The 25644-nt window shown below is 36.0% G+C and overlaps 1 protein-coding gene across 1 annotated transcript in view; it reads left to right on the top strand.

Moving 5' to 3' along the window:
• The window catches only part of MAN1A2 (mannosidase alpha class 1A member 2), a 155886-nt gene that overhangs the window by 118691 nt on the left and 11551 nt on the right, over positions 1 to 25644 (top strand). Inside the window, exons 10-12 of the mRNA XM_066268165.1 lie at positions 9456 to 9672; positions 12513 to 12685; positions 16905 to 17020. Of these exons, the coding sequence (XP_066124262.1) occupies positions 9456 to 9672; positions 12513 to 12685; positions 16905 to 17020 (506 nt within the window). The remainder of the gene's footprint in view (positions 1 to 9455; positions 9673 to 12512; positions 12686 to 16904; positions 17021 to 25644) is intronic.

The raw sequence follows: 25644 nt of genomic DNA, 5'->3' as shown, positions 1-25644 counted from the left end.
CCTGACAGTTTGAAATTGGAAAAAGTTTCATTCTTGGAAACACACATGATATTTCCAAGCAAAAACTGAAATAGAAATTTGTTAATTACTTAGTAAGTTCTTTGCTTTTTGATCTAGTATAAACATATCCTTTTAATGATTTTAACCACTTTTTTAAAGTCCTATATTTTGTATATACTAAAATATATATACAATTCTGACTGTAGTCATCAGTCAGTATTTAGAGTTATAGTTGTTGTTTGTTTTTAAATTGTACCAAGGATTTTATTACCTATTTTATATCTTTACCTTTTAGGGCAGCGGTTCTCAACCTGTGGGTCGTGACCCTGGCGGGGGTCAAATGACCAAAACACGGGTCGCCTAAAGCTATCGGTTGGCGCGACCCACAGGTTGAGAACCGCTGTTTTAGGGAAACAGTTTTCTGTAGTTGTTTACAAAAATGCAGAGGAATTGAACTAATATGTACCATGTAGTGCTTTGCTCATTGTAGGCATTAGATACATTTTCTTGGGGAACTGAGTTAACTAAGAAATTGAACTAAATTAATGTATAATCAAGAATCTTCATTTTAGTATGTGACTTCAAAAATTCAAAAATTCTTACATTTTGGAAAGTTATTGTGTTATTAAACTTTAGGCCTAGAAGGTTTTATGACTTGGAAAAGTCATCTCTAGGAAGAATGTAGTAGTCTTAGAATCATAGTGTTGAAAATACAAAGCTTTTAGCCAGGGGTCCCCAAACTGTTTACACAGGGGGCCAGTTCACTGTCCCTCAAGACCGTTGGAGGGCTGGACTATAAAAAAAAAACTATGAACAAATCCCTGTGAACACTGCACAAATCTTATTTTAAAGTAAAAAAACAAAACGGGAACAAATACAATATTTAAAATAAAGAACAGGTAAATTTAAATCAACAAACTGACTAGTATTTCAATGGGAACTATGGGCCTGCTTTTGTCTAATGAGATGGTCAATGTCTGGTTCCATATTTGTCACTGCTAGTCATAACAAGTGATATGCGCTTCCGGAGCTGTGACATGTGCGTCCCGTGTCACCGGAAGTAGTAGTGTACTTGAGTGCCGCTGTGCTGACCACCAATGAAAGAGGTGCCCCTTCCGGAAGTGCGGCGGGGGCCAGATAAATGGTCTCGGGGGCTGCATGCAGCCCGCGGGCCGTAGTTTGGGGACCCCTTCTTTTAGCCATTACCAGTAGACTGTGGATTCCTTGAAGGCAGACTGATTTCTTTGCCAGTGTCACAGCACCTTGTGTAACACCTGAAACAATAGGTTATTCAGTATTTGATAAATGAACAACTACAGTATATTTAATATTTTTAACATATATATATATTTTTTTTGTGTGTGTGGCAGAAACAGAGAGTCAGAGAGAGGGACAGATGGGACAGACAGACAGGAATGGAGAGAGATGAGAAACATCAATTTCTCATTGTGGTTCCTTAGTTGTTCATTGATTGCTTTCTCATATGTGCCATGACTGCAGGCCTTCAGCAGACCGAGTGACCCCGTGCTTGAGCCAGCGACCTTGAGTCCAAGCTGGTGAGCTTTGCTCAAACCAGATGAGCCCACGCTCAAGCTAGCGACCTTGGGGTTTTGAAACTGGGTCCTCCGCATCCCAATCCGACGCTCTATCCTTTGCGCCACCGCCTGGTCATGCTTAACATATATTTTTTATATGTTTTTTATATTTTAAATATACTTATAAAGTAACAATTAAATTTTAATTTGAAATATAATATACTTAATGTTGTACATCTTAGCTTTCTTTTTCAAAATTATGTACAGTTACAGGTTTTATATTCTGATCAAGTTTTTGGGTTTTTTTACTTTGTTTTTTTTAAATTTAATTAATTGTGTTCACATAGATCTAGGGTCACCCCGAATGCAACCCCCCTCCTCCCTATTCCCCTCAACATCTCCCCTGCCACCCTCCTTACAGCGCCCTCCGTCTTCCCTTCAGGTTTGTCCCTTTGATCCCTCCTCTGTCTCAATTCCGTTCCTCAGTTCTCGTTGTTCATTGGATTCCTCAAATGAGTGAGGTCATATGATATTTTTCTTTCTCTGCCTGGTTTATTTCATTCAACATAATAGTTTCCGGGTCCCTCCATATTGTTGCAAAAGGTAATATTTCCTCCTTTTTCATAGCCCCACAGTATTCCATTGTATATATGTACCAAGCTTTTTAATCTACTTGTCCACTGACAGACACTTGGGCTGTTTCCAGATCTTCGTTATTGTGAACAATGCTGCCATAAACATGGGGGTGCATTAATTTTTTTCAGTTGGTGATATGGTGTCCTTGGGATATATTCCTATAAGTGGGATGGCTGGGTCAAAGGGCAGTACTATTTCTAATTTTTTGAGGAATCTCCATACTGTTTTCCACAGTGGCTGCACCAGTCTGCATTCCCACCAGCAGTGCAGGAGGGTTCCCCTTTCTCCACATCCTTGCCAGCACCTACTGTGTGTTGTTTTGTTGATGAGCACCATTCTGACTGGTGTGAGGTGATATCTCATTGTGGTTTTAATTTGCATTTCTCTAATGATTAGTGATGTTGAGCATTTTTTCATTTGTCTATTGGCCAACTGTATGTCCTCTTTGGAGAAGTGTCTCTATTTTTTGTGCCCATTTTTTGATTGGATTATTTGTCTTCCTGGTGTTGAGTTTTACAAGTTCTTTATAAATTTTGGTTATTAATTTCTTATCAGATGTATTGTCAAATATGTTCTCCCATTGTGTGGTTTGTCTTTTTATTCTGTTCATATTGTCTTTAGCTGCACAAAACCTTTTTAGATTGATATAGTCCCATTTGTTTATCTTTTTATTTCATTTGCCTGTGGAGATAATTCAGCAAAAATATTGCTGCGATAGATGTTGGTGAGCTTACTGCCTAAGATTTCGTCTAGGATACAAATGGTTTCACGATTTACATTTAAGTCCTTTATCCATTTTGAGTTTATTTTTGTGCATGGTGTAAGTTGGTAGTCTAGTTTCATTTTTTTTGCAGGTAGCTGTCCAGTTTTCCCAATACCATTTGTTGCAGAGACTGTCTTTACTCCACTGTATGCTCTTACCTCCTTTGTCAAATATCAATTGTCCATAAAGATGTGGGGGTTATTTCTGGGTTCTCTGTTCTGTTCCATTGATCTATATGGCTGTTCTTATGCCATTACCAAGCTGTTTTAAGTACAATGGCCTTGTAGTATAACTTGATATCAGGAAGTGTGATACCTCCCACTTTATTCTTATTTTTCAAGATTGCTGAGGCTATTCGTGTTCTTTTTTGGTTCCATATACATTTTTGGAATATGTGTTCTATATCTTTGAAGTATGTCATTGGTATTTTAATTGGTATTGCATTGAATTTATAAATTGCTTTGGGTAATATAGACATTTTAATGATGCTTATTCTTCCTAACCATGAATACGGTATATGCTTCCACTTGTTTGTGTCTTCCTTGATTTCTTTTATCAATGTTTTATGATTTTCTGAGTACAAGTCTTTAACCTCCTTGGTTAAATTTACTCCTAGGTACTTTATTTTTTGTTGTTGTAATAGTGAAGGGGATTGTTTCCTTAATTTCTCTTTCTGACAGTTCATTGTTCATGTATAAAAATGCCTGTAATTTCTGTGCATTAATTTTATATCCTGCCACCTTGCTGAATTCATCAGGTCTAGTAGTTTTTTGACTGAGACTTTAGGGTTTTCTATATACAGTATCATATCATCTGCAAATAATGAGAGTTTTACTTCTTCTTTTCTAATTTGGATGCCTTTTATTTCTTCTTCTTGTCTGATTGCTGTAGCTAGGACTTCCAGTACTATGTTGAATAAGAGTGGTGAAAGGGGGCATCCTTGCCTTGTTCCTGATTTTAGGGGAATTTCTTTTAATTTTTGTCCATTAATTATAATGTTGGCTGTGGGTTTGTCATAGATGGCCTTTATCATGTTGAGAGGTATATTCCCACTGTGCTAAGAGTTTTGATCATAAATGGGTGCTGGATTTTATCAAATGCTTTTTCTGCATCTATTGAAATTATCATGTGGTTTTTCTCCTTCCTTTTGTTTATGTGGTGAATCACATTAATTGATTTGCGAATGTTGTACCATCCTTGCCTCCCCAGAATAAATCCCACTTGATCATGATGTATGATTTTTTTCATGTATTGCTGGATCCGGTTTGCTAATATTTTGCTGAGGATTTTAGCATCTAAATTCATCAGGGATATTGGCCTATAATTTTCTTTCTTTGTGTTGTCTTTGCCTGGTTTTGGAATCAGAATTATGCTCGCTTCATAAAGGAACTTGGAAGTATTCCTTCCTCCTGAATTTTTTGAAATAGCTTGAGAAGGATAGGAGTTAGTTCTTCTTTGACTATTTGGTAGAATTCACCAATGAAGCCATCGGGCCCAGGAGTTTTGTTTTTTGGGAGCTTTTTGATAACTGTTTCGATTTCTTTTGTTGTAATCGGTCTGTTTAGGTTTTCTGATTCTTCCAGATTGATTTTGGAAGATTATATCTTTCAAGGAATTTGTCCATTTCACCTAGGTTAATTTTTTGGCATACAGTTCTTCATAGTGTCTTCTTACAATATTTTCTTTTTCTGTTGTGTCGGTTGTTATTTCTTCACTCTCATTTCTAATTTTATTTATTTGAGTCCTCTCCTTTTCTTGGTGAATCTTGTTAAAGATTCATCGATCTTGTTTACCCTTTCAAAGAACCAGCTCTTGGTTTCATTGATCCTCCATATTGTTTCTTTACCTTCTATGTCATTTATTTCCACTCTGATCTTTATTATGTTCTTCCTTCTACTACCTCTGAGCCTTACTTGCTGTTCTTTTTCCAGTTCTTTTAGATGAAGGGTTTGGTTGTTTATTTTAGCTCTTTCAAGCTTCTTAAGGAATGCCTGTAGTGCTATGAACTTCCCTCTCAGGACTGCTTTTGCTGTGTCCCATAAATTTTGAGTTGTTGTTTGCTCATTATCATTTCTTTCTAGGAATTTTTTTATGTATTCCTTGATTTAATTGTTAACCCATTCGTTGTTTAATAACATGCTATTTAGTTTCCATGTGCTTGAGTATTTTTCAGTTTTTCTGTTGTGGTTGATTTCTAGTTTCATGCCATTGTGATCAGAGAAAATGCTTGATATGATTTCAATCTTAAATTTGTTGAGATTGCTTTTGTGTCCTAACATGTGGTCTATCTTAGAGAATGTACCATGAGCACTTAAAAAGAATGTATATTCTGCTGTTTTAGGGTGAAAAGTTCTAAAGATATCTATTAAATCAAGTTGATCTAGTGTGTCCTTTAAGTCTGCTGTTTCTTTGTTAATTTTCTTTCTTGAGGATCTATCTAGTGATGTTAGTGGGGTATAGAAATCTCCTACTATTATAGTATTGCGGTTGATCTCGCCCTTTATATCCATCAAAGTCTGCTTTATATATTTATGTGCTCCTATATTAGGTGTGTAGATATTTATGATGGTTATATCTTTCTGTTGGATTGTTCCCTTTATCATTATGTAGTGACCTCCTTTATCTCTTACTCTAGTCTTTGTTTTAAAGTCCATTTTGTCTGATATAAGTATTGCTACCCCAGGTTTTTTTTCATTCCCATTTACATGAAGTTTTTTTTTTTTTTTTTTTTTTTTACAGAGACAAAGTCAGAGAGAGGGACAGACAGGGATGGAGAGATGAGAAGCATCAATCATTAGTTTTTCATTGCACATTGCTACACCTTAGTTGTTCATTGATTGCTTTCTCATATGTGCCTTGACCGCGGGCCTTCAGCAGACTGAGTAACACCTTGCTCAAGCCAGCAACCTTGGGTCCAAGTTGGTGAGCTTTTGCTCAAACCAGATGAGTCCACACTCAAGCTGGTGACCTCGGGGTCTCGAACCTGGGTTCTCGGCATCCCAGTCCGACGCTCTATCCACTGCACCACTGTCCGGTCAAGTTGCATGAAATATTTTTTTCTATCCTTTTACCTTCAGTTTATGTGCATCTTTTGTTTTAAGGTATGTCTCTTGTAGACAGCATATGTAAGGGTCCTGTTTTCTTATCCATGCAGCTAACTTATATCTTTTGATTGGATCATTTAATCCATTTACATTTAAGGTTATTATTGATATATAATTGTTTATTACCATTTTATTCTTTAAAGCTGTATTCCTCTTTTGCTATATTCTTTTCCCACTTTGATCTGTTTACAACAGGCCCCTTAACATTTCCTGCAGCATTGGTTTGGTTGTAATGAATTCCTTGAGTTTTTTTGTCTGGGGAACTTTTTATTTTTTCTTCAACTTTAAATGATAGCCTTGCTGGATAAAGTAGTCTTGGTTGTAGGTTCTTGTTCTACATTACTTTGAATATTTCTTGCCATTCCCTTCTGGCCTCAAGTGTTTCTGTTGAGAAGTCGGATGTCATCCTTATGGGACCTCCTTTGTAAGTGATAGCCTTCTTTTCTCTAGCAGCTTTTAATATTTTCTCTTTATAGTTTAGCTTTGGTATTTTTGATGTGTCTTGTCTTAACTTATATAAAATGCCAAACTATTGAATTACAATTAAGAGTAATATTATTGCTCTTGGTGTAGGTCTTTTTGGATTTCTCTTTAATGGAGTTCTCTGTGCTTCTTGAACTTGTGAGACCCTTCCTTGCATCAATTTAGGGAAGTTTTCAGCTATGATTTGATTGAATACAGTCTCTATCCCTTTTTCTTATCTTCTTCTTCTTCTTCTTCAGGAACCCCTGTGATGCGGATGTTATTTCTCTCCATGTTGTCACAGAGCTCTCTCAGAGTTTCCTCAGACTTTTTGAGTCTCTCTTTTTTCTGCTCTGCTTTCATGCCTTTGTTCATCTTGTCCTCCAACTCACTGATTTGATCCTCAGCTTCATCCATCCTGCTTTTAATTCCTTCCATTGTGGTCTTCAATTCTGATATTATATTTGTCACCTCCGACTGATTATTTTTTAATATTTCAATGTCCTTTTTTATACTTGCTATCTCTTTATTTAGGTGTTCATAATGACCATCCATTGTTGTTCTAAGATCCCTAAGCATCTTAACAATCATTATTCTAAACTCTGCATCTGGCTGTTTGGTTATTTCCATATCACTCAGTTCCTTTTCTGGAGATTTCTTTTGTGGTTTCATTTGGATTGCACTTCTCTGTCTTCTCATTATGTCTGTGTGTTTGGGTGTTTTGTTTGTAGTGCTGGCTGAGTCTAAGTTTGGTGTTGTCTGCCTCCAATTTTCAGTTGTGTTATTTCTAGGTCTTCTTGGGTTGGCATCAGCTGTTATTAGTAATCCACTTTTGGATTTGGGCTGCTTTGAAGTCTTGATTTGTTTGTTTTCTTCTCAGTTATAGTCTTGTTTACTGATCTCAGCAGAGGGCTTATTTGAAACTATACAGGAATGCAGTGGGTGTAACCTGAGACTCTGAAAGTCTAATCTGCCAGTTAGTCTCTCTGGAGGTGGGGTGCTTTCTCTGCTTCAGTAGAAGGAGGTGTATCTCAGATCTCCATGGAGGCCCCTTCTCCTCACTTCTTGTTTTCAGCTGTGTCTTGTTGTGCTGATTGGAGCTGGAGAGATGTCAGGCTCAGTGTGGCTTCTTCTTTGCTCCTTGGTTTTTGAGAGCTGGTCTTGTAGTCCAGAGTTGGTTTTACACTCTGATTGTTCCTAAATTAGTTTGTGATCCAGTTTGGTGGTGTGAGCTGGGAGTCTGTGCATCTGCCATCTTCAGGTCTCCTATTCTGATCAAGTTTTTATTTAGTCTTTAATTTTTGAAATAAGAAAAACATACTTTTTAAGGAATAAGAAAGTAATGCATTATTTATGAAGATTTGTTGAATAGAGGGCAATAATATTACTCTTAATTGTAATTCAATAGTTTGGCATTTTATATAAGTTAAACTCTTAGACATTTGTCATTTTTTAGAGAGAAGAGAGCCTTACAAGTGATTTACTGGTCAAAAGTCCTATCTTTATATCTACTTTTTACTTTAATTCTACTAGATCCATGGATATGTTTGGTAACTTTTAATTATAGTAAGATTTGTTTTATAATGAACAAAAATGACAAAAGTATCATAAAGTGGTTTGGTATCAAACTGGATATGCTCCTTTAGGTTTTTACTGAGTGCCTCACATGTGGAACACATTCTAGGTGCCATAGGTCCACAGGTGAAGGGTGTGGTCCCTGTACTCACACACCAGTCTTCTCATTTGTGCTTCAGAGTGCTGTGGTTAAAGCAAACAATGAACATTCATAATCCAGTGGCCCCTAATTAAGCTTATCAACCACTCCTCATTCCCCTAATAGGTGAAATACAATTTTTTACCATTTATTTATAAAATGACTTATTAATTAAACATTTATTGAGTACATATTATACTTACAGGCTTTGGGGCATATAAGATGATGATGAATAAGGCATAGTACTTATAATTCTTAAAACATTATTATAAAGAAAATAGAATAATTTTTTCCAAAGCTGATTGTTACTGAGCTTGTTAGAGAAAACCCCACAGTAAAAATGTGAGTTAATTTAAGTTCCTTTTTATTGTCAGGAAATTAGTCTCTAATTATATAATAAGGGCTATCAAAGAGAACTGAATTAATGCAGTTTCTTAATCTTTCCCATAAAACTATCTCTAGAGGAAGAGAGTCCATAGATTCCATCAGCGATGTGTGAGAACGTAGTCCAAAGTAACAAAGCTCTTACAAATCTCATTTAAAAAATTAAATGTAATTGTTGGACTCTACTTTTTTATATTCAAGTTTAATATAAAATATTTCTCTTGCCATCCCCATGTATTTTGAGTAAAATGGACATTCCAAGAGGATGGACCACATGGCCTGTCCTAAACATGGCACAACATCCAAAATAATGCCTCACTTTGCAAAGTAAGGGATTAAGCAGTTAAATTTGAACTTACAACTAGTTTCCTAAGCTTTATAACATATAAGGTATCTTACCTAATGGTGCCTTTTTAAAGTACTTTGAGTAGAGGTATAGTTATACAACAAAGGAGAAACCATTACTAAATATCAAAGTATATTTTTCTGATTATCTTAGGTATTCTTTCTATTCAGTTTTTGTTGAATGAAATAGAAAATAAATCCACAGAGCCTTTGGGTTTTAATATGTCATCGTGATCTCAATTGACTGATTATTTTAGCTCAAGAAGAAAGATGATCTTTAAACTATTCTCCCCTCTTACACCTTGTTTTGTTAAAGTAGTGATTGGGATATTTGTTCAAATATGTGCAACTTGATTATTCATTCCAAAACTTACTTATTGTAAATTAAGCCTCTCAGTTTGGAAAAGTTACTGCTCTGTAGAATATATTACCAAGGTCTTATAGTCAGAAGGATGCAGTAAGTTTGAACTCTTAATATTTTGCTTCTGAAATTTGAATACTCTTTCTTATAGGCTATCGAAAAACATCTCATTAAGAAGTCCCGTGGAGGTCTCACCTTCATTGGAGAGTGGAAGAACGGGCACCTGGAGAGGAAGATGGGGCATCTGGCCTGCTTTGCTGGAGGAATGTTTGCACTAGGAGCAGATGGTTCCAGGGACAAAGCTGGTCATTATTTAGAGCTAGGGGCGGAAATTGCACATACATGTCATGAGTCTTATGACAGAACTGGTAAGAATATTAATAATACCAATTACTTAGTCTAAATTATCCTAGAAGATAAAAATATGTTCAGGAGTTAGAAGGAAAATATATAGACATTTTTATTTCAAAAGAGTTTAATACAATAAATTATTTTCTTAAGAACTTGAATTTTAATTCTGGAAATGTATTCCTGCATCATTTTCTTTTTATTATTACTGAATTCTGCTACTGTTTCTATTAATAAAGATTTTGAAGAAGTTGTTTTAAAATCAAGGGCTAGGACATTTGGGGATATGTGGGATAACAGTATTTATTTTAATATAGTAAGAATCTATTTAGCCATTCAACTCAGCTTCTATAAAAATGGTTACTTTAAAGAGGACACAAAATTAACTGATTTAGGTGACATGCCTTGCCTATTCTCTTGTGAAAATAAGATAGTAGTGGTTATATTGATTGTATAATTGGTATCTAGGTAACTAGTAGTTTCTCTCTTAGTTTACCAATAATTTTTTGAGTTGTTTGTGCCTTTAACTAAAAAGATTCTCTGGCATTGCTTTAGGCAAATATGTAACATTTCCTGGGCTTTATCCTTACTTGGAAAATGGGATGATTCTCAGCAGTGACAATAATTGATTCTTGGGGGTGAAAAATATTTTTTTATGTACAAAGCATAGATATACATACAGTTATAGATAGGTAAACAGTATGTATTATTAAAATTTCATGGAGAGAAAAGGCAATTAGATTTTTTAAATGCTTTAAAATAAGATTGAGGAAAACTGAACTAGACCTTTCAAGGTTTTCTGTGGCTTTAAAAATGTATGTTTCTATGTGAAATAATGGGTAATGAGTTCCCTGAAAGAATAAAAATCAATGATTCCTGTTTGTGATTTCAGAAGTTGAATTGTCCATATATTAAACAACTGAGTTTCTGTTTTAGGGTTAATTTTACATCAGGTACCATGACACAAATACAACTGACATAAAATTTATTCTGTTTCAAAAACTGTCAAATTATTTTTATATAATAAGAAATTGAACTTGTGGTATAATTAACCCTTTAATTTCCTCAGTAACTAAGTCAAGGCTTCCATTTCATAAAATTAACTAAATCAAAAGGACATATCGAGAGATCTTATTTTAGGGTAGTTTAAGTGTTGGTATATAATTCATGTAAAATCAATGATCCGAGTTACAAATAGAAGCTAAATTGTGTTATCATGTTAATGATATAGAGTATTAAATATGTACTTAAAATAGAACTCCAGTTAGTAACACATTGAGGACCAGGATGGATATTCAGTGTTTGTGTTAGTACCCGTAATAAGGCTTGTTATTATTCAGATTTTGACCACAAATCAAATAATTGTTATAAAATAGGAAGATCTTAAAATATAACAGGCATATTCAAAATATACCATAGTTGTTATAATTAATCATTTACCCCATTAAACATGGAGCACCTATTATATGTCAAGCATTACACTGGTTGCTTATAGGTGAAAGTATGAATTCATAGAATACCAAAGTTATGAAAAAATTCTCTGTATTATATTTCTGATCTTCATATTTTATAATGACATTGTTATTGCTGATATGAAAGACTGTGATTATGGAAAGAACATGTGAACTGAGATTCAAAATTCCTTTGTTCCACTATTACTATTTATGAACCTTAAGCAAATCATTAGACTTTCCTAAGTCTCAGTTGCTCCATATGCAAAAATTTGGTATAATCGTACTTGCCCTGTCTTCTTCATAATGTTGTGAATATAAATGAATTTTTAAAACAATACATTCTAGTCCTGGCTGAATAGTGCTGTTGATTAGAGCCTTGTCCCAATATGCCAAGGTTGTAGGTTTGATCCTCAGTGGGGGCTCATTACAAGAAATAACCAGTGAATGCACAACTAAATGGAACAACCTACTGATGCTTCTCTCTCTCTCTCTCTCTTAAAAAACTGATTTAAGTTTTAAAATCTGTTGTTTTTATATACTATATAGTATGCTTTAAAAAAGTATATACTCAACAACCAAGTCTAATTCAAGATCTGGGCTCTGAGCTTTAAATGTCAATGAAAAAATGATCTGAATGCTTAGTGTGTATTATTTTAAAATGACATTAAAATTGTCTTGACTTTTTTTTAATATTTTTTTTTCTTAAGCTAGTTGGAGACAGACAGAAAAGAAAGGAGAGAGATGAGAAGCATCAGTTCGTAGTTGAGTTACTTTAGTTATTCATTGATTGCTTTCTCATACGTGCCTTGACCAGGGGGCTCCAGCTAAGCCAGTGACCCCTTGCTCAAGCCAGCGACCTTGGGTTTCAAGCCAGCGACCATAGGATCATGTCTCTGATCTCTCACTCAGCCAGCAACCCCATGCTCAAGCTGGCAACCTCAGGGATTCAAACCTGGGTCCTCAGCATCCCAAGTCGACAACCTATCCACTGCACCACCACCAGTCAGGCAAAATTGTGTTGACTTTTTAAAAAATAGTTCTATACAGTACAGTCTCATTTTATTTTGGAACAAAACAGAACATGTAATGTGCTTCTGTCTGCCTTTGCATTCATTTCCAAAGGACTACTGGACTCTTGTCAGTATATGGAGATTTAACAGTGTGTTGATGTACATTATTTATGAGAGAGATTTCATGTCAGAATAATAGGAATATTTAAAAGTCTATTATAAGAAAACCAAGTGTGGATCTTATAAAGTGACTGATTTTGCAAAACAGCAACAATAAAAATAAAACAAAGGACAACAATAACTATTTCATCCCCTATCCCTTCAGGGGAGGAAAAAACTTCGGCATACAAACATGCATAGTTTATTTTCTCATTTATTTCTTTTGTCGTGTTACAGCCTTAAAGCTGGGTCCTGAGTCCTTCAAGTTTGATGGTGCAGTCGAGGCTGTGGCAGTCCGGCAGGCTGAGAAGTATTACATCCTCCGACCAGAAGTCATTGAAACCTATTGGTACCTGTGGCGATTCACTCATGATCCAAGATATAGGCAGTGGGGCTGGGAAGCAGCTCTGGTAAGTAAATCAGTTTTTCATTTCATGTGCATGTGTTATGTCAAGTCCTTTCTAGTGTCACTTCTCCTCCATGCACCTCCGGTTCAGTAACCATAGGGCTACTTACCTTTATCTGACAGAAAACTCTGTTGGTCAGTTTAACTTTCTTAAGCAGCAGAAGTAAACCTTAGAATCCAGTTTAGGTCCTAGCTGGTTGTTTAGTGGATAGAACTTCGGCCCAGCGTATGGATGTTCCAGGTTCAATTCCCAGTCAGAGCACACAGGAGAAGTGACCATCTGCTTCCCTCCTCTCCCTTTCTCCCTTCTCTCCCTCTTCCCCTTCTCTTCCTCTTTCTCTCCTGCAGTCAGTGGCTTGATTGGTTCAGGCGTGGCCCGGGGCACTGAGGATAGCTCCATTGGAGCATATCAGTCTCAGTTGCTAAAAATAGCTCAGTACTTGAGCATCCAGAATCGGCTCCTGGTGGGGTTGCCAGGTGGATCTAGGTCAGGGTGCATGCGGGAGTCTATCTCTCTATCCCTCCTCTCACCTAGAAAAAAGAAAAAAATAGAATGCAGTTTAGTTCTCTATAGTCATGTTTTCCTACTAGTATTTATTCATTATTCTTATCAAATAACTATATAGAGTCATTTAAAAGGCAATTTCTCACTATGACTATAAAGTTTCTATACTTCCCTGCTAATGCTCAAACTCTGAAAAAAAAGAAAATATTGTAAAACTGTCCAAATTCACAGCATAGGTAGATTGCTCCCTAATTTATTTCAGCTTATGTTCCAAGTAATTCCTTAGTGGATCACAATAAGAAGGATCAATGAATTGTTAAAAAAATTTTAGATTGATGGATAAATATATATGTTTAAAACAAGGAATTTTTAATAGTAAAGTAAGCAAGTAAGTGGTTTACTCTTACAACATGGGCCTGAGAGCCTTGCAGCTCTCAATGTCAGGGCAGGAAGAAAGCCTTAAGTCTTTTTGTGAAAGAATAGCTTATTCTTGGGAGTGGAGTGTTGTATTCTCTGAGATATACTAATTATGATAAATAGTACTAATTAGGATGAATATTCATTTTTAAATTGTTTAACATAAGCTAGAATGAGATAAATAAGGTCAGTAAATTGCTCAGACAAGAATGTACAAGATATGTTCTAGGGCAGAATGCAAACCAATGTATGGAAACAGAATGCTTCACAGGGGCAACCAGAGAGAGCAGTTTGAAACCATTGTGAAGATGGCCTTACATGCCAGATCTCAGTGACACAGGAATAGCACGTGCATGCATGCATGTGTGCGTGCGTGCACACACACACACACACACACACACACACACACACCTCACTCACACACTTCTCACTTACTGCGTAGGTGTTTCTCATATGGTGATAAAAGTCTTTTGTCCATATATACTGCTCACAAACATTAGGGAATATTTCAAAATGATTATGAAGCTATAAAATATCCCCTAAATGTTTGTGAGCAGTATATAAAGCCCATCAGATCTTTTTCCTCACCATCTGCTCCCCTCCAAAGGTCCCTAACTTGAAGAATCCATTATAGGGTTACTGAAGATTTTCAAAGGGGGAGGAACTACTTGAAGGCTTTTTAGTGGGGAGTAAGAAAACAGAAGGGTCTGACTGTAATCTGCAAACTGGTGGGTTTTGGAGACTGCTGCAGTACTCTGGGAACAATGCAATATAGACTTGAAGTAAGGTGAGGACACTTACATGTCATTTGTCATTCAGACGGGGAAAGTCCTTACAGAGTTTAATTATAAGAGAAGAGTAATGGAAGGTTGGTAACATAGAACAGAAGCAGAGGCAGCGTTTGTTGTTGCTGCTCTTCCACCTGGGTCCAGAATTGGGAACAGAGGTGCTGGTGAAACTCTGTGCTGCAGTTGAGAAGGTAGACAGGTTGTTGCCACATGGCTCAAAAACAGGACACACATCTGTTGGTAGCAATGGCTTACCAACACTTATGTAAGTCAAACAATATTTCCAATAGGGGCAAGAAATAGGTAAAATCCTGCAGTGAACCTGACTTGAGTGTCCCTAATATGTAATGGTTCTTACTTAGAGGAAAAGGGGGATAGATCTGAATTGGGGCTAAAGGGTGGTGGCAGAAAGGTCTACTCTTTAAGAAATACTAGGGTAATTTATCCTGTTCCTAAGGTCCTTTTTTCTTGTGCACCTTCTTATCCATCAAAAAGAGGTTTCGGTCCTGGCCGGTTGGCTCAGTGGTAGAGCGTTGGCCTGGCATGCAGAAGTCCCGGGTTCAATTCCCAGCCAGGGCACACAGGAGAAGCGCCCATCTGCTTCTCCACCCCTCCCCCTCTCCTTCCTCTCTGTCTCTCTCTTCCCCTCCCGCAGCCAAGGTTCCATTGGAACAAAGTTTGCCCAGGTGCTGAGGATGGCTCTGTGGCCTCTGCCTCAGGCGCTAGAATGGCTCTGGTTGCAGCAGAGTGACACCCCAGATGGGCAGAGCATCACCCCCTGGTGGGCATGCCGGGTGGATCCCGGTTGTTTCCAGCTTCAGAAAAATACAAAAAAAAAAAAAAAAGGTTTCATAAACTCAAATTTTAACCCATATTTGTCTAAATTTGAATTAATAGAAGTTTAAATTTTGCTTCTAATAGCGCATATGGGCACACACAAAGTATAAAGAACAAGACTGAAATAGTTATGCTTTAAATTCAAGTTTCAAAAGTAATTTGTGATGAGAAAGGAGGCGGGGGTAGAGACCAAAGAGGAGGAGTCACATGATAAATAGAACTTGCTTGTCACACCCTCCCCTTTTGGATGTGAAGAAAGTAAAGGGAAGATGGGCAGAGACAGGATAGTGCTATCTCAGGTCCTCTGTAGCTTTAGCTTTTCCATGTACGAATTCAAACTTCCAGACACTAAAGTATATCACATTTGAAAATTTGCCTTTAAGAAATGACTTTTAAGCGGCTTAATGATCAGGCATGCCTCCTACTTTCTCAGTATTCTTCAACTGCTCTGATAGTTCTGTGGGGGTAAAGATACACGATCATTATGCAGAGCATGGTGTTTAAAAACTCTTGCATTTAAAAGATTAGATGGAGAAAAGTGACAAATCCTGTGGTAAGAAGACTTGAAAACCCAGCTGTAATCAAAATGGAACTAGATAAAAAAAGAACAGTCTTATTAAGAAAATATAATTAGAGTTAATTAGCTTCTCATTTGAAAGGAGGAAGACCAGAAGAATAAGAAAAGTAGCAAGACGAGGAACAATGAGCATAGCTTCATTCCAGTGTCACAGGGTCTGGTAGGGAAAGAAGTCCACACGTGCTTTCAGCCTCTTGTGGATGGCTGATTTCTGGAGTGTAATATACCTACAAAAGTAGGATAGGATAGTTGGTGGCTTTGAATTAAAAACATGCTTTTGAACAGATTCCATTTGATTCAGTATATTTCATTTAGACATGTTCAAAGATGCAAATGTAGATATAAATTAAAATTTTCCACTCCCAGTCAGTTAATAATGTGGAACAAATTACTCTGCCTCAGTTTTCCCATCTGAGAAGTAGAGCTGAGACCACCTCCTGGTGTTGTTGGGAATTTAATCGTTAATACATGTAAAGCTCTGACAAGAAAGAGTCTTCAGCACAGTCGATACTTCACCACTGCTGGCTCTTAACATGGAATTATTATGATAGGTGTGTGGGTGGGTGCTTCCTGCTGGCAGGTACCACCCATAATGCCTAACTCATAGAATTAGGGTGATGCAATCTCTGTCATATAGTATGTTTGCAATAAATATTATCACATTGCTATTCCTAGGCAGAAGTCTAAAGTAATACTTTTGTTTGTTTTTTAGCATGTTTGGATTATTGTTATCCTTGGAAGTAATAAAATTGCATTTAAAAAATTTTAATTCAGATTGACCTCCCTCTTGATTTGTCAGAATTAGTGAGACTTAATTGTACCTTACAGGTCTCAAATCCAGTGTGAGTAGTCTAACTTTGATTCTTAAGTTAGGAAAATATAAGATGTCCTAAAAATATTTTAAGAGTTTTAAAGAGGGAGAAATTCTACAGGAGGCAGGATACCTCAATTAGTTTTTCCAGAGGGAAATACTTCCATTTGATAATAAATTTTATTCTTAAATTGTCAAATTCTCATTTAGAGCTCTATGAAGTTTTAACTGTGGTCCTTCAACACTTGAAGTTTGTGGAATTGATCCTCTGTCTGATTTCTCTCCCAGGCCATTGAGAAGTCCTGCCGGGTCAGTGGTGGGTTTTCCGGGGTGAAGGATGTGTACTCCTCCACCCCCGCACATGATGATGTGCAGCAGAGCTTCTTTCTTGCGGAGACATTAAAGTAAGTAGAAGCCTTTTCAGTCATTTTTATTGTAGGCTGATTTTGCAGGATGATCACTACATGATGAATTATGACTGTAATATATTACACTAGATTTTATTACAAATATCTTTTTATTTAATTGGTTTTAACTTGTTAGCTGCATCTCAAGAAGAATGACTATGAGGTAGATATTTTGGCAAATCAGAGTTTAGTGCCTTTGTTTTTTCCTTAGTTCTTTATTGTGCATTAGAATCACCTGGAAGACTTCATCAACTAAAGATAACTGAGCCATCCCTGCAGTTTCTGATTCAGTATTCTAGGGTTTGATTCTTAGCTTAAGACAGTGGTTCTCAAAGTGTGCACCAGGGCGCACTGGTGTGCCCTAGAATATTTCCAGGTGCACACTATGGTATTCCAGAGAAATATGTGCCTGTTGGGGACCAAAAAACCAACAGGGTTTTGGAGTTTAGATTTTTGGGGAATTGGCTGTAAGCTGACAGTCTGCCCAACCCCCCACCTCACTTGCCTGATTAGGTTGCAAAAAGCTGTTTAGCTGTGGTGCTGGATTGTTTACACTACTCCCCATGTTCCCCAAAAGACTGGAGGTAAGTTTCTTCTATCCTTTGTTTGATGTAAAGTTAAGATGATATGTATGTTGGGGATTTTCTGCACTCAACACAATTGAGAGTAAAAAGAGAGGAATTCAATGTATTGATGAGGAAAAGAGAGTTTGCCTTTCAAATATGTGCCCAAACATTGAAGAAATCTCTAGAACACATCAGGCTCATGTTTCTCATAAACACAGAATGGAAAAACTTAACACATTCATGGCAGGGACTTGCTGAATTTACTAAATCTTACTAAGAATGTATCTATCTATATATATATAAAGATAACTTTTTTGTCGTTTCTTTATTTTTTAACCCTTTTTTACGAATTCTAAAAAGCATAACTCAAAAAATGTAACATAAAAATGTTTTTTAATGTCAGAATAAATTTAATTTTGTCATATTTACTTGGTTTAATTACCATAAAAGCACGCTTGGACTTTATATTTTTTCTTTAATATTTGACTTAATTATTATAACATATTTCTCAGAAATTTGTATATAGTGCGCCTACAATTATTTGTAGGATTTTAAATGTGCCCCAACTTCAAAAAGTTTGAGAACCACTGGTCTAAGAATTTGTATTTCTGACAAGCCCCTAGACAATATGAATGATGCTGGTCTGGGAACCACACCCGAATTCTCTGCACTAGCTAAGGAATTTTGTTAGGAGTAATTGTGGCACTTTGATAGTACTAGAGAATATATGACCATAGCCACCCATTCTTTCAGTAGAGATTCATGTAAAGATATACACAAAGGCAACAATGGAAAAGAAAAATGACAATGTCATTATTTGGGCTTATATTCAGAACTTCAGGGAGAGTTCTCTTTATAATGACTGAAAGAAGGTAGAGACCTTAATTTTTTCCATTGATTTGAGAGAGAGAGAAGCATCAACTCATTGTTCTACTTAGTTGTTCCATTTAATTGTGTACTTGTTGATTGCTTCTTGTATGTACCTTGACTGGGGATCAAACTCATGACCTTGGTGTGCCAGGACAATGCTTTATCCACTGAGCCACCCGGCCAGGCCAAAGGTGAAGACCTTAAATATGTCCACTTCCCTAAAGACTACAAAGTAAATATGTCTTGATGCTTTCTCTTAAGCTTCATATTTCTATTTCCTGTCTGTCTGTACCTGAATGCCTCACAAACTGTCACATCATTTGTTAAAAAAATGTTATTTTTCAGTCATTGCTCAGGTTATTTGAGGATAAATCAATAGGCAAAAAAGATAAATATTCCTGCTCTCCTGAAGTTTTCATGCTACTATATTTCTAGCTTACATAGTAAATTTATGTTTGAAACTAAGTTTCATATCCTAATGGCCATCTTTATTCAATTTTTCTTTTTCATTCTTTTTTTTTTTTTTTTTGTGACAGAGAGAGACAGATAGGAACAGACAGGAAGGGAGAGAGATGAGAAGCATCAGTTTTTCGTTGCGGCACCTTAGTTCATTGACTGCTTTCTCATATGTGTCTTGACTCGGGGGCTACAACAGAGTGAGTGACCCCTTGCTCAAGCCAGCAACCTTGGGCTCAAGCCAGTGACCATGGGGTCATGTCTGTGATCGTCCGCTCAAGCCGGAGACCCCTCCGCTCAAGCCAGAGACCCCATGCTCAAGCTGGTGAAACTTGCTCAAACCAGATGAGCCTGCACTCATGCCTGCGACCTTGGGGTTTCGAACCTGGATCCTCTGCATCCCAGTCCGATGCTCTACCCACTGTGCCACCACCTGGTTAGGCTCAATTTTTCTTTTATTAAAACTAATACTCTTATTTGCACGTTTTCAGTTTGTGCATTAGACAGCTTTCTTTTTTCTCCTAATATATCACTAAGTCTTGCTATGTTGTTTCTTTATTTTGCCTCTCGTTTCCATATTTACAGTTGACCCTAAGCGAGACTCTGTTACTACTGAGATGGTTTAGAACACCTCCCTGGTAGTCAGTTCCCTGCTTCTAATAGTCATTTCTGTTTTGATGTATCCTGTGTGATTTGGCTTGAGACTGAGAGAGTTGAAAGAGCACTGGACTGTCAGATTAAATCACAGCGGTGTTAGTTACACACTTGCTACAACTTAGCTGAATGACCATGACAGAATAAGATGTGACCATGTTTTCAGTGATCACATCTGAAAACTGTGGAAATTGCCCCAAATTATATGAGCTCTTATTTTTTTTAACCAAATTGTAAGAATAAAATACAATGAGTATTTGTATGTCTTTCACCTAGATTTATCTCTGGTTAATTTTTACCACACCCCCCTACCCCTGAATAGATGTATGTACACATGCATAGTTTTACTATTTATTTAAATTTTTTGCTCTATAATTTGAGAATTACCAGATTTCTGATACTATAATAAGCATTTTCAAGAAAAGGGCATAACCCTACATAAGTCATAGTACAGTTATCACACTTGGGAAACAACATTCATATAACACTGTTATTTCCTATGTAGCTGTTTTCAGATTTCTCAATTGTCCTAATAATGTACTTTAAAACATTTTTTTAACCCCCGAAGGATCATATGTCACATTTGGTTGTCATGTCTCTTTTGTCTCTTTTAATCCTTGCTTTTTTTTTTGTTACGACACTGACATAAGTATTTAGGCTAATTGTACTGAAGAATGTTCCTCAATTATATATATATATTTGTGATTGTCTCCTTATTATCAGATTTAGTTTTTAAAGACCTTTTTGTTTTTGTATTTTTCCAAAGTGGGGGGGGGGTGCAGACAGACTCTCACATGCACCTGACCAGGATCCACCCGGTATGCCCACCAGGGGGTGATGGCCCCTCTGGGGCGTTGCTCCTCTGCAATCGAAACCATTCTAGCACCTGAGGTGAAGGCCAGGAAGCTGTCCTCAGCGCTCGGTCAACTTTGCTCCAATGGAGCCTTGGCTGTGGGAGGGGAAGAGAGAGAAAGGAGAAGGGAAAGGGGGAAGAAGCAGATGGGCACTTCACTGTGCCCTGACTGGGAATCCAACCCGGGACTTCCACATGCTGGGACAACACTCTACTGCTGAGCCAACCAACCAGGGGGTAGTTTGAAGATTTTTGAAGCAAATATTACAAAAATGGTGTTCTCATTGTATTCTTTAAAGAGACATATGATAACAGTTTAACACCTAATTGGTGATTTTAGGTGTGTTCATAAGCTTAGATTTGATTATAAGGTTATGTAAAGAATCTTTTTTTATAAATAATAAGTAATAACTTTGGTAACTTTCAGACTGAATATCCTTTTTCCAACAGTCTTTCATTCACTGTTATTAGCATCTTGCCTGAATCAGATATTATTGTAGTAGTGATAAAATGCTCATTCTGATGTTCCTTTTAGTCTTAAAAATAAATTACTTTGATTTTCAAAATGTATATACCATTTTCTTCATATCACTTTCCTCCTCAAAAGCGACAATGATTCATTCCTATCTAGCTTCATCTCTCTTTTTTTTTTACTTACAGATTCTATCCTTAAACCCAGCTACTCTATATTCAAATATTCACCTATATAAACATGTACATATAGCTATACATGTAAGTTGTTCCTGTGCATGTCATTGTCTGTTTCATATTTTATTGGTTCTGGCAGGAATACTTTTACCCTTTTTGTAATTAACACCCCTGCTCTTGTTTCTAAATTTAGTTCATATTTCACTTCTTGCAGATTGGCTTTCATAATTCATTCTTAACTGCTTCATTAGTGCAGACCTTGAGCACTTTAACACATTGGATAGAGCTGCAAATGTGTGGCCTTGCTGCCTGGTCCCTTCCAGTGTATACGTAGGGAATAGCACCAGTTGACTTTGGTAATTTTCCCTACCTAGTTCTGGAAGAATCCTTCTCAATGCAGTACTCTAGATAACCTGTTATATATCTATATAAATTACTATAATGCTTTCAGAAAAACCATATATACATTTGGGTTAGTAAAAGTAGAAAAGATCAAACAAGGAATCATACAGTAATTATAATGAAACCTAGGCTATGAAAATTTCAACAATTGAGTACAGCATTCAGCACTGAGCTTCCTGGCAGCTAAAGCAAAGGGGACTTCCTGCTCAGTGTCATTTTTATCTGTGAGTTGAGAGAACATGCTGCTTTGACAGATGAAACAAAAGTTTTCCATACTGCTAAATTATAAGGTAACTTAATTTGATAGTTCATTATTTAAAAATATTGAACTATTAGGTAAATGGTATAAAATTGTTTTTTTAAGTAAAAAACAGTTGAATACTGTCAATTCCATGTGATTTAACATAATACTTAATGATAAATATATTAAAACATTGATATTATAGAGAATGCAAAAACACTCACTATGACTTACTCTTTATAAAAACTGATGACAATATTAAAATGCAATTGAATCAAGACATTTCTGTGAAGACAAATATAGTTGTATGTTTATATTTTTCTTATTAAGCTAGAGCTTAAAACTATAGAGGAATGACAATAAGTCTGACTCCATAGAATTTTCTCAAATATTAATTTAAGTAGACTTTTGTCAGAAGCTGAGTAACTTAATTGAAATTGTATAGTCTATCAAGTGGTTGAAATTTATTGTGAATTCATGAAAGCGTAGCAGTCTATGTGTTTTAGCTACTCAGAAAGGTGAAATGACACTAAGCAGGGTGCTTCCTTTTTGCTTTAGCTTATTATTAATTAAATTATTAAAATAATATGTGGATATGGCAAAATGAATTTAATAGTATGGAACATAAAAAATGAAAAATAAGTTTCTCTGTATCCCATATCCAGTTTTACTTCCCAAAGATAACTCTTATTCAACAGTCCTTGATGTAGCCTTTCTTTTAGAAACATAAAAACACATTTATGTCCTGGCCGGATAGCTCAGTTGACTAGATCATCATTCTGAAGTGCAGAGGTTGCTGGTTTGATCCTCAGCCAGGGCATTTACAGGAACAGATCGATGTTCCTGTTTCTCTGTCTCCCTCCCTTCCTCTCTTGCTAAAATGAATCAATCAATAAAACTATTTATAATATATATACCCTTTTAATAGCCTTTTATCCTCCCCCCAAGATACATTTATATATACCTCCTATTCTGAAACTTGAATTTTTCATCTTACTCTAGAAAAGATTTCCATGTGGACACATATAAATCCACTGAGGAGTATATCACAATTTTATTAATCAGTGCCCTATTTTTAGGTATCTGGTTGGTCTAGTTCTTTGCTATCATAAATAGTGAATGCCCTTTTGTATATATTCACTTTCTGTGTGAATATAAATATTGGTTTAGATTCCTAGAAGTAAAATGGCTAGGTCAAAGGGCATATACATTTGAATTATAACTTTAATTAAACAGAATAAGCCTAGAGAGCTAACTCTTCACAAAACCTGTGATGGCAGAGTGGATAGAGCTTCGACTTAGAGCACCAAGGTCGCTGGTTTGAAACCCTGGGCTTTGCCTGGTCAAGGCACATATGAGAAGCAATCTATGAACAACTAGAGTGAAGCAACTATGATCTCTCTCTCTCTCTTTCTCTCTTGGTCTCTCCCTAAAATCAATAAATAAAGATCTTAAAAATAAAAAAAAGAAGATAGAAATGTTAGAATCAAGGGTGTTCTGAGAAGTAAAAGAAAAAAAAACATTGCACAAGATAGCTAAAGGAAGGTTTGAATGAGTGGGCTTTTTAAAAAGTTTATCTTAAATTATTTTGAATTTTTAGTGATTAAGAATAAACTCAGACAAGAGAAGAAATCACATTTTTTTTTTCTGTAGGTTAAGAACATAGATAAGTCAAATAATCAAAGGATCTTGGAAAGTTAATGGGGATTTCACCTCTTTGTTCTTTATATAGATCTGCACACTGTTTTTTAAATCTTCTAAGTAAATGGTGTTTAAAATATAGAGATGATACAATGTACTATGCACGATAATTCATCAGACAAGTACTTATTATTAAGTGCCTTGTATGTGCCATTGCTGTTTCAGGATACATCCTGATATCAGGGAACTTACCAGGCACATTCACACTCTCCTTAACCTATAATTGCTGTATTTGTTGTGTGGCTGCCTGTGAAAATAAACCCTATGTATGTATGTATATCATCTGTACACTCCATTATTTTTTCCCCCGTCCTGCTTTATTTTTCTTTATATCATGTTAACCACCTGATGTATGTTTGTTTATTATCTTTCCCTGTCAGTAGAATAAGCTTCACAATTACAGGGACTTTGCCTTTTAACTGCTCTCACCTCCCTAGAACCCAGCACAGTGTATGAGGCACTTGAAAAATATGTTTTGAATTTGTTGAATACGTCTTTAGCCTGTGTGTTCAGTAAGAAAAAAGTTGACTATTTGTACCTGTACTCTGATCATTCTAGTAGGGTTTTTTTTGGCTAGAAATAAATGATAAAGATTTATTTAAGGATCTTAGGGTTTTCAAATAGAAACACAGCTAGGCAAAAACTCAGAAATATTCCAAAAAGGAAGAAAAGTTAAGGGTTCTCACAGAACAAATGCATTCTAGTGAATAATTAGCCCTGCACTGTTAGCCCTGGGATTGGTCCAGGATGTTATCAGTTGGATGTCAGGTGGTCTGGATATGTGGACATTCTTTTCTTAGTCCTTCAAGGGTAATCAGAGGGTTAGGTTATCTGGAGTTCTGATGTCTATATATCCAGGCATTGCTGCAGGACTGGAAATTCAAAAGTTTAGTTTTCTCGGCTAGTTAAAAGAAGAATAGACTAATTTCCTCATACCTCCACCTACTTGAGTTTAGAAATTTAACAGTTTGACTAGTGACTTCATTTATATATTCACTCTTTTGCTCACATTATGTAAGTTTAAGGTATAGAGTATGCTGATTAGGGATACATTTATATATTGCCGTACAATTACCACCATAGTGTTAGCTAACATCACTTAATTACTCTTTCTTTTTTGTTGTGAGAACATTTAAGATCTTCTCTCTTAGCAACTCAAGAATATAATGTAGCATTGTTAACCATAATCACAGTGTTGTACATTAGATCTTTAGAGCTTACTCATCTTTAACTGGAAGTTTGTACCTTTGACCAACATCTCTCTTAACGCCTTACCCCACCCTCCAGTCATGGTAATCACCATTCTGTCCTCTGTTTCCATGTAAGTTTTTGGCTTTTTTAGATTCTACATATGGATATTATACAGTATTGGACTTTCTGTCTGATTTACTTTCCTTAATGCCCTTAAGGTCCATCCATGTTTTCCCAAATGACAGGATTTCTTTTTTTTTTTTTTTATGGCTGAATAGTAACTTATTGTATATGGGTTTCACATTTTCTTAGGTTCTTTTAATATCTTGGCTATTGTGAATAATACTATCATAAACACAGAGTGCAGATAGCTGATACCCTGTTTTTGTTTCCTTTGGATATGAACCCAGAAGTGGGATTACTGGATCATATGGTAGTTCTATTTTTAATTTTTTGAGGACCCTCCATACTGTTTTTCATAGCAGTTGTACCAATTTACATTCCCATCAACAGTGCACAAGGGCTTCCTTTCTCCACATCTTATTTCTTATCTGTTTGATAATAGCCATTCTAGCAGGTATGAGGTGACACCGCATTGTTGTTTTGATTTGCATTTCCCTGGTGAATAGTGATGTTAAGCATCTTTGCATGTATGTGTTGCTATTTGGAAACATGCTATTCAGTTCCTCTGATTATTTTTTTAAATTTATTTTTTTGTTGTTATTATTGAGTTGTATGAGTTCTTGGTGTATTTTGGATATTAACCCCTTATCAGATATGATTTGCAAATATTTTCTTCTGTTGTGTAGATTGCCTTTTCATTTTTCTGATTGTTTCTTTAGCTGTGTATCAAAGATTTTTAGTTTGATGTTGTATCACTTATTTTTGTCTCGTTGCTTGTGTTTTTGATGTTATATCCTAAAAAATGTTGCAAGATCCTTGTCAAGGAGCTTTTCTACTGTGTTTTCTTCTACAAGTTTACAGTTTCAATTTCTCTTTTTAAATTTCTAATTGTATTTTTAAGACATTCCTTGATCCT

The sequence above is a fragment of the Saccopteryx bilineata genome, chromosome 3 (assembly GCF_036850765.1).
Source record: "Saccopteryx bilineata isolate mSacBil1 chromosome 3, mSacBil1_pri_phased_curated, whole genome shotgun sequence".
Lineage (NCBI taxonomy): Eukaryota > Metazoa > Chordata > Mammalia > Chiroptera > Emballonuridae > Saccopteryx > Saccopteryx bilineata.
Note: the sequence above shows the minus strand (reverse complement) of the source record. Positions and strands in the feature narration are given on the sequence as shown.